The sequence below is a fragment of the Gastrolobium bilobum genome, unplaced genomic scaffold, assembly GCF_033153095.1.
Source record: "Gastrolobium bilobum isolate Gb01-03AN ecotype WA unplaced genomic scaffold, APGP_CSIRO_Gbil_v1 utg3766, whole genome shotgun sequence".
Lineage (NCBI taxonomy): Eukaryota > Viridiplantae > Streptophyta > Magnoliopsida > Fabales > Fabaceae > Gastrolobium > Gastrolobium bilobum.
In genome coordinates this window covers 309,198-318,989 of record NW_026898390.1, presented here as the reverse complement: position 1 = coordinate 318,989, position 9,792 = coordinate 309,198, and the positions used below count along the sequence as shown (strand labels likewise).

Sequence of the window (9,792 nt, the reverse complement as noted above, 5' to 3'; positions counted from 1 at the left end):
AAATTCTGTGTTTGTCACGTCTTCCACAACCTTGAAAACTGATAGTCCTCCTTCATCGGATGGAAAGGTCTAATGTTAATTAATGCTCTAGTCCTTCACCTCAGAATCACACTGTTGTAGATTTATTAATCTGGGTCTGAACATAGTATCTTGTAAAGACAAATGAGTAATAACTCCTTATTAGGATAAATTTTTGTCAATAGCATTAATTTAGCATGAATGGATATGTTGGCAGGACTAGTAACTTGTAAAGTCTCTTCAGAACCATTTCGACTCTATATTCCAGGTTACTGTATTTTGTTTCATGTAACATCTTCATTATCAGTTATATTTTTCTCAGTATCTTATAGCATCTCAATTTTCTTGGAAAGTAAAGTAGATAGTATTGAAGTAATTCTTGTACATCAGTAGGCTTGCATAAAGAGGAGGAAAGCAGTTTTTTTATCTCATACAGTTCAGCTCTTCTCATAGAGGAATTCTTAGGAATATATTAATACCATTGGCACTCAAACTAACGGTTGACAAACAGTTTTTTGCTTGATGGCTTGATCTTATTCTTATGAAAGTCAGTAGAAATTTGCTAGTGTCCATTCAGAGTCTCAGACAAACAAGCTCCCTAATGGTATAGTAATGTTCCTGCTTTTTTGTAGCTTCATTTTTGCCCTAATGGGAAAGTAATTGAATTGTATGTGAATTTATATATAAAAAAGTTTAATACCACACTGTAAATAAATTTGATTTAGTGGAGTACCTGAGAAACAAAAAAGACGCAAATAGTAACTCCAAAAGAGAAGTACATTAGAAACGGAAGACAGATCTCAATTTGTTTGTGCTCATAACTAGTTAATGTAAGACTTTTCGCTCCACATACACAAATCTAGCAACACATGCTCTAAGTTTTTAGTAACTTATATAGTCTAGTGGTTACTATTAATTTTTTCTTTATATTGGAAACAAATTTCTTTAAATTCAGTTACGAATTCAACATAAAACAAAACAAAACAAAACAAAAAAGGTTGAACGAAATGAATGCGGGTAGGAAAAACAGCATGTTAACTGGTTACTATACATTGAAAGAATATCCAGAGGACAATCTGTTAAGCATTCACTCAAATCCAAAGCATAAAAGAACCTTTTTCAATATTCACAATCACACCATAGAAGTGTATGGAAACCATGCATCTACTAAGGATCCCCCTATTCTTTCACCAAAATAGTTCACTTCCAACAAAAGTAATCATCTTCCACCACCCAGCGACATCGAAATCCGGTTTAAGCTATCAAAGCCATATCTAATGCCATTTCCACCAGCACTATCTTCCACATTGAAAGCAGATGGTTCTGCTTTGAGCAAGTTCTCTTCTGAAGACAAATTGACACTTTCCCACCGTTGCTTTTCCATAACTTTTAGCCCCTCAAGTTCCCTTGCCACTTCTTTCATGGTGGGTCTCTCCTCTCCCCTCACCCTTAAACACCTTTTTGCAATATTGGAAACTTCCCTTAGTTGCTCAACATTTGCCTCATCTATTATATGGCTGTCCACAATGTTAAGTAACATACCCTCTTTCATTGAAGAAAGGAAGTACACTGCAAGGTTTCTATCTTCCTCTGGCCTTTCAAATGAGAGTGCCTTCTTTCCTGTCAGTAACTCTGCCAAGACAACCCCAAAGCTATAGACATCACTCTTCTCTGTTAAATGGCTTGTCTGAAAGTATTCTGGATCAAGATAACCCAGTGTCCCCTGCACCAAAGTGGTTAGCTGATTTTTATCAAGAGGAACAATCCTTGAAGCTCCAAAATCAGAAACCTTTGCAATGAGATTATGATCAAGTAGTATATTTGTAGTTTTCACATCTCTGTGTATGATTGGTGTAGAAGTAGCAGAATGCAAGTATGCCAGGGCCCCCGCAGCTTCTGTTGCTATTCTCAATCTTGTTTTCCATGTAAGTTTTACAGAATTGCTTTGATCATGAAGATGCTCATAGATAGTACCATTGGGGATGAATTCATAAACAAGCAAGGGAACTTGTGTCTCTAGACAACAGCCCAAGAGCTTTACCACATTCCTATGGTTTATTTGGGAAAGAATGATCACTTCATTGATGAATTGCTCAATCTGGCTTGGGTCACTTATTTTGGACTTCTTTATTGCTACAGTTCTGTTATCCTGTAATATTCCTCTGTAAACTGTTCCATGGCCACCTTGGCCTAGGACTCTTCCTTCATCAAAGTTGTTGGTGGCATCCTTTAACTCCTCCTCAGTGAAGACTTTAGCTGTTTCAGTTGACCCTCTATGCCTTGCTACCTGTTGTTGGAGTAATAAGCCACCATTTTGTTGAAAAAATTGTTCTTTAAGTTTGATGAGCTTTCTCTTCTTCAATGCCCAATACACATAAAAGCTTCCCATGAGCAGTGCTATGACCATTACACTAACACCTGGACATAAAACAAGTGGAAACATGGTCATTAATTTTCTTTCTATATATTTTGTCTTTTTGATGTCTCAACTTCACTTTGTTGCCGCTAACACACGTCAAAAATCAAAATGCACTATTCCTATATTTCCTGTCCTAACTTGCATAGCCTGAAGGACTACTGTTGTAAATGCAACCTGAATAGTACCAAAATCACCTTGAATATATGAATTTAAATTCACAACAGCAATTTATAACATGGATTACTTTTGTTGAGTACAAATGAAAAATCTTTAAACAATATCCATTGTTATAGTAAACTTGTTTGACATGAATGTGCTGAAATTCCAGCAGACAACAATATACTCACTCAAAGCAATCATCAGTATGATATCTCTCCTGGATTTGCGAAGGCATGTTGTTTTCCCATCTCCTTCATATCCTTTCGGACAAGAACAGTTATAGCCCCCAAGAACGTTGATGCATTTTGCCCCAGCAATGCAGTCGTTTGATACCATGCATTCATTAATATCTAAAAAGTTAAAAAAGAAAAATGTAAGCAATATTTCTTAAATAAAAAGTTTTAAACAAATAAATTTTGATCATAATAATTATAGAAATGAAGCAGAATCTAATCCCAACAAGAAATAAGAAATAAGAAATAATACCTTGGCAACCGTTAAGGAGGTAAGGGTTTCCCTGAAAACCATGAGAGCAATTGCAAAGGTAACCAGGTCCATCCATTGAATTGAAACATTCACTGTTCTGTGACACGCAGGCATAACTTGAAACATTTTTCTGAGCTTCTTGACACGTTTGGTTCCCCACTTCCCAATCCAACACAACAGGAAACGTTGTCTTCTCAAAGTTGACTAGGTCTGTGGAGGAGAAGTTGTAGGCTCCATCTTCAGCCAGAAAAGTATAACCGCAAGGATTGAAGTCAAGCACCCGGGTATGGTTAAACACGCTGCCAGAACCAAAGGAGAAACCTGATAGACCTTCAGGTATTGAAGTCTCACAACAACCAGTGCCAGAGCAAGAACCATTAGCTACAATATCATCAAGCCTATTGCACAAAGATACACATCCAGTGGTGTAGTTTTTTCCCTGATCAGAATCAATCCCCACAACAAGTCCAAGCGTGTCACAACCAACCACGGTCAACTTGTTTCGCTTTGAAGAGATGTGAAAATATTTGAGTTTGAGGTCATGAAATGTTTGGTTCACACGCTTGCCTCCTACAGTGTAGCAATCGCTGCCTACAGGATATGAAATCTGCATTTCACCGTTGAGTGAGATATTGAGCACAGTTATATTACTTTTTCTCAAGAAAGGTGTGTATTGTGAAGAGGTTTTGTTGCATGAGATGAGAAATGAGCTATCTAGGGAACATTCCTCAGTGGTGCCAAATGGGAAGGGAATGGTGAGGGAGCCACAGTTGTTGGGGCAGTTCGGGTTTGGTATTGGAATGGATTGAGTTTGAGTTTGAGTTGCTGAAAAAATGATCACAACAATTAGCAGCTGCAGAAGCTGCTTTGAGTTCATAGCCATGGCTTTGTTTTTCAATTTTCAGGTTCATGTATGTGGCTGGCCATATAATTAAGATGATATAGAAATCCAACTAAGGACTTTTGTTAATTTCTTATTTATTTCTTGTTCTTGTAAAGGTCGAAGCTAAAGGGGGTAAAGGTCAAATGGACCAAAAAATTTATAGTGTGGAGGAATGAATCAAACATGGCCGGCCGTGAAATTTATAATAATGTATTTATAGTTTAGAGAAAAGTGTTTATTCTTTTAAATGACATAACTTATATCATTTCGCTCTCACAAAGAAGTGGGACCCACACCTTTATTTTTTTTGTCAACTCTCTCTTCCTTTATCTATCTCTTTCTCTCAACACAATTTTACATCCTTTGAAATGACACACACTTTATATATAGTTTATAATGTTGAAAGTATCTGCCCGAGATTATTGGGTCAGAGACAAAACATTGGTACGTGAAAGCTAGCTCCTGACTTTTCTGCCGGCAAAGGTGGTAAGATACAATCAAAGAAGTATCCAAATATATGAATATTATTATTTTCAGAAATAATACTCTTATGCTACATAAGAGTATATCATTTTCCTACACTAATTCGTTTTCCGTGTCAATTAATTTTTTTTTTCTTTTTTAATATAAAATATGGGACCCACATTTAACTTCTCTCTACTTTTTTTATCTCCTACAATCCTACAACATAAGAAAACTTAAACCCTTCATTATTTTAAAAATATATTCTATTTTTGGTTCATTCACAAAGAACAAAGAAATTTAATCAGCGTTAATATTATTGCTATAAATGATCACATAGCTTTTTAATTCAAATAATCTTTCACAAAATTTCATAAAAAAATTAATAAAAATTCAATATAATAAAAAATTACTGCTTGTGCATGTGTTAGTTGAATTCATATGATCTAGCTACAAGCTAGTTAATCGGGAAGCAAATGATATTTGTATTTTTGATTTAGTTCCTTCAGGCCTTAGCTTAATTTTCCTTGCTGATCTCGCCCAGGTGAGCAGAGTTAGACTTGTTAGATTTTTGTAATTCTCGTCTTTTCCGTTGGCTGGGGCTGTCTCCTTGCAACTTATCAAAAAAATAAAATAAAATTATATTACTTAAAATCTATAATGTTATAATTCATTAAAATAAAAGGTAGTTAAAGAACTTGAAGGTTTCAAAATACACGAGGAATATATAAGCAAATCCTATGTTATTTTCGATGTTGTTGGACAAGGTAAACTTTTATGACTAGGTAATAATAAACATCTATAATTATTAATTTAACTACCTTATGACAATCAAACTCCTTACTTTTAAGCCGTTTTATTAGAAAATTTATTATTTCATCTAGCAGAATAATTCAACCTCTTTTAAAAACTTTTTTACAGAGGTTAATAAGCAACTCAGCAGCAGCAGCACAACGGAAGTTAATGAAGTCATACAGACGTAGTTACTCTCACGTGGAATATTAGTTAGTTAGTTTTGTTTGAAGATAAGTCACGTGTAATATTTTCTCTTAGTTAGTTAGAGCTACTTGTATATGTAGCATTAGCACTAACAGAATTACTTCACTTCTTGTAATCAATTTTCAATCAATCAGATTTCATATTCATTTTCTCTCTTCTCTTCTTTGTGTTCTCGCTCTTCTCTGATATGGAGTTCTCAACAGATGAAGTTATCTTAAGAGCTTCCTTAGGCTCTGGTAACCAAGTTTTTGCTGCAATCTTTGAATCTTTAAACTTGAGGTTCGTTCATACCATCTTTTCATTTTTTTTCTATCCGATGACTAATCCCTTTCCAGAATATTTCCATACAAATCCTAGCAACCCATTCTTTTTACATCCCAATGAAGGCCCAGCTCTCGTACTTGTCACACCATCTTTGGATCCCACGTAATATCATTTTTGGGTCAGATCTATGAATATGGCTCTTCTATCCAAGAACAAACTTGGATTCATCGACGGGACAATTGCAAAACCAGCAGATGCTGATCCCACATTTTAAGCACGGTAACATTGCAACACTATTGTTCTTTCTTGGATTCATCGCTCGATCAACAGTTCTATAGTCAAATCCATTTTTTCGATTAATCAAGCAAGTGATGCTTGGGTTGATCTCAAGGCTCGTTTTTCACACTTAGATATTTTCAGAATTTCTGATATTCAAGAACAGATGTATCGCACGCAGCAAGGTGAGTGATCTATTACCGATTATTTTATTGATATGAAAATTATGTGGGATAAGTTGGACAATTTAAAACCATTGCCAACAAGCAGTTGTACAATACGATGCTCTTGTAATGGCTATCCTTTGATGCGTGAGTATCGAGAACGTGATCGAATAGTGAGATTTCTTAAAGGTCTCAATGATCAATATGCACATGTGAGATCTCAAGTGATGATAATGCATCCAATGCCAGATATCAACAGAGTTTTTTCATTAATTACTCAGCAAGAAAGACAGATTCAATGTGAGTCTAGTCTAAGCCAGCTAGGAGGTGATTCAATAATCTTTCTTAGTTCGACAGACAACAATCAAAGAGGAACTTTTATCAAAGGAAGGGGACGTGGAGCTTCCAATGTCTTTAGAAGAGGGCGTGGAAACAACACTAAAATGTGCACCCACTATGGAAAGACAAATCACATCGTTGACACCTGTTACAAGAAGCATGGATTTCCACTAAGTTTTAAAACCATAAATGCTGCAAACTTCTCCTCTCAAGAAAATAATAAGGAGACATGTGAAATCAAAGGCGCTCAAGAATTCAATGTAATATGAAAGTCTTTTAACTGTCTTCCACACACAAGGCTTCACGACGATGGAAACACCAATTTGTTCAACCAATATGGATCGAACAACTGCACTAAATGTAGACTCATCAGGTAATTCATTAGGCAGATGGCTTCTTGACACTGCAACCACTAACCATATCAGTTTCTTGCGTTCTAATTTTTCTAAATTCAGAAAAATCAAGCCTATATCTATCTCCCTCCCTGATGGGTCTCAATCTCTAGCTTACTTTTCCGAAACAACACACATTTCTTCTACCCTTACCTTATACAATGTTCTATATGTTTTTACTTTTAAAGTATTCCTTGTTTCTGTCAAAAAACTACTTCGTAATCTTCCATGTTATCTAACCTTTCACAATTCTTGTTGCATTATTAAACAGACACCATCGAATATGACGATTGGTTTAGCTGATGTAGTTGATGGATTATATGTGATAAATGTTGGATATATTAATAATATAATCAAATAATATGTTCACATATAAGTCCAATAGATGAAAGCATGGTTATTTGGGTCCATATGGGCTGGAGCCCAATAGCTTGCATTATATCTAGGGTTTCCTAAGGTGGAGGTAACACTGTTGAGCATTCCAAACTTTAATGTCTCTTGGTGTAATACTTTAAGCACCTCTAAACCCTTCTCTCTCAAACTCATAACCTCCAACAATAAAGACCTCTTTGTGCAAATTTACAGGCTGGAAATAAGGCAGAGACCACTCAACCTTTCAAGATATCAACAAATAAATCAGCTTCACGTGTCTTTTCAAAAGATGATGCATCTATCTGGCATCACAGATTAGGACATGTATCACATTCGATATTGAAGCAAATGTCAATAAAATTTCCCTTTATTCCTTGCAAAGATATTTCACCTAGTGATGTTTGTCGCCTTGCAAAACAACGCAACATGCCTTACCCATCTAGTAGCACAACAACTAGTTCTATTTTTCAACTCTTACACGTTGACATATGGGGGCCATACTCATTGCCATCAATACATGGGCATAGATACTTATTAACAATAGTTGATGACTACTCATGATATACCTGGGCACTCCTTCTCAAAAGTAAAGCTAAAACTCGTATTAAACTCAAGGAATTTATCATATCTTCTGAAAATCAATTCCACACAACTGTAAAGTGCATACGAAGTGACAATGGGCCTGAGTTTATCATGACAGTTTTTTATCACACTAAAGGCATTTTGCATCAAAGAAGCTGCGTAGAAAACCCTCAACAAAATAGCTTGGCTGAAAGAAAATACCAGCACATATTGAATGTTGCTAAAGCCCTTGTTTTTCAATCCAAGGTTCCCCTCAATTTTGGTCGTTTGCTATCACACAAGTTGTCCATATCATAAACAAACTATTCTCCCCTCTACTCAACAATGATACTCTATACCAAAAACTTCATGGTGAGCCTCCCATACTTTTGCACATCAAAGTATTTGGGTGTTTATGGTATGCCACAACCCTCAAAGCTTATCGTCAAAAATTTTCCCCTCGAGCCATCAAAGTTGTTTTCCTTGGATATCAGCAAGGAATAAAAGGTTATATTTTACTTGACCTTAATTCCCGAAGAACCTTTATTTCTAGAAATGTCATTTTCTTTGAAAAACACTTTCCTTTTAAATCTCATACACCTATACATACCTAACCACAGTCTCTTGCTACTGATATTAACAAAAAAGATTATTTTGATCCTATACCTTCACCACCTATAATCCAACATATTCCTATGATCTAAAACACTTAACCTCATGGGAACAGACATCAACTCAGCAGGTAGATGTCTCACCTAGACGTTCACAAAGAAGCAGAAGGCAACCATCATATTTGCACGATTATCATTGTAATCTATCAACTATATTTCTCCATTAGTCGCCATATTCAGGTAATGCAACTCCACCAAAACCAATTTCTTACCCTCTATAATATCCCTAACCCGTTTAATTAGAAAAGGGTATATGATTAAATATTTAATCATGCATAAATGGGTTAAATTAAGTAAAAGACCTAATTAAATAAATTAGGGTTACTTTTGAGGTAAAACGTACAGTCAGTGAGATTTTTGTGGTAAAAATGGGTATAGGAAAAATTACCCAGAATGCAAAAGTAAAGTTAGAAATATGATTAGAAAAATATTCTAGTTCATTGGGTAAAGTTTGGTATTAAATGGACGTGTGTAGATAGATAAGCTGTTACCCAGTTAAAATAAATTAACTTTACAAACCGTAACTCCTTTTTATTTCTTCTTTCCTGCGCGTCTTTTTCCTTCTTCTTCTCTGTAATTTCCCGTGGCTTCATGGTTGTAGGGGGGTTAGGGTTTCACTCTCTCTCTTCTCTCTTTCTCACTCATCTAGCCACCAAAACACAAAGTGCCATCCATGAAAGTTTAAGTAGAGATCATGGTGAATCCATCCCACTACTTTGTTTAGGCTGAAAAGGCTTGTGTGAAGAGCTCTCCTCCTCTCAAAATTTGGTTACTATTCATCCTAGTGAGAGAAGTGAATTTTTAGGTGGAACCAAGCTTGAGTTTTGTCCTCCAAGCCTTCTATAGGTGATTTGAGGTAAGAGATCATTATTCCAATGGTTTAAATGTCATGATTTAAGTTTTGAATATTATGAGCATATGTTATGGAATATTATTGAGTTGAAATATTGAAATTTATGATGGATTAGTTTTGTTAATGAAGTTATAGTGTTAAATAAGCATGACTATGAGTTTGAATGTTGAAAAATTTCCTTGCATCTCCCTCCCTAGAATTCAGCCATGTAGTGATGGTAGGGGTGTATGTGCAAAAATTTAATTGCTTGGTTTGTGGAGGATTATATGTATTTAGAAGTGTGAATTGAGTAATTAAATTTAAAGTATAAAAGATAATCCTTTGAAAAACCCTTCTCTTTGAATTCGGCCTATAGGGTTATGTGGGGGTTGATTATGTTAAAAATTATTTTGGTGATGTGTTTAGTTTCTAATGCATGGCTTTAGTATGATTTTGAAGTGAAAGGATTTAAGAAATAATGAGAGACACCTTGGC

The 9,792-nt window shown here is 35.4% G+C and overlaps 1 protein-coding gene across 1 annotated transcript; it reads right to left on the bottom strand.

Moving 5' to 3' along the window:
- Nucleotides 1-1,237: 1,237 nt before the first annotated feature.
- On the bottom strand, nucleotides 1,238-3,965 carry LOC133315699 (putative wall-associated receptor kinase-like 16). Its single transcript, XM_061517374.1, has 3 exons — nucleotides 3,083-3,965; nucleotides 2,785-2,946; nucleotides 1,238-2,436 (listed from the first exon to the last, which is right to left on the bottom strand). The coding sequence occupies exons 1-3, from the start codon at nucleotides 3,963-3,965 to the stop codon at nucleotides 1,238-1,240; spliced, it is 2,244 nt and encodes a 747-aa protein (XP_061373358.1).
- Nucleotides 3,966-9,792: the final 5,827 nt, after the last annotated feature.

Bases quoted from the DNA above. Each gene is read 5' to 3' on its own strand.
- LOC133315699 (XM_061517374.1), bottom strand. From the start codon at position 3,965: ATGGCTATGAACTCAAAGCAGCTTCTGCAGCTGCTAATTGTTGTGATC. The intron at 2,947-3,082 runs GTATTATTTCTT...TTAACTTTTTAG, and splicing joins CCTCCTTAACGGTTGCCAAG to ATATTAATGAATGCATGGTA. The intron at 2,437-2,784 runs GTGAGTATATTG...TTTTATGTCCAG, and splicing joins CATACTGATGATTGCTTTGA to GTGTTAGTGTAATGGTCATA.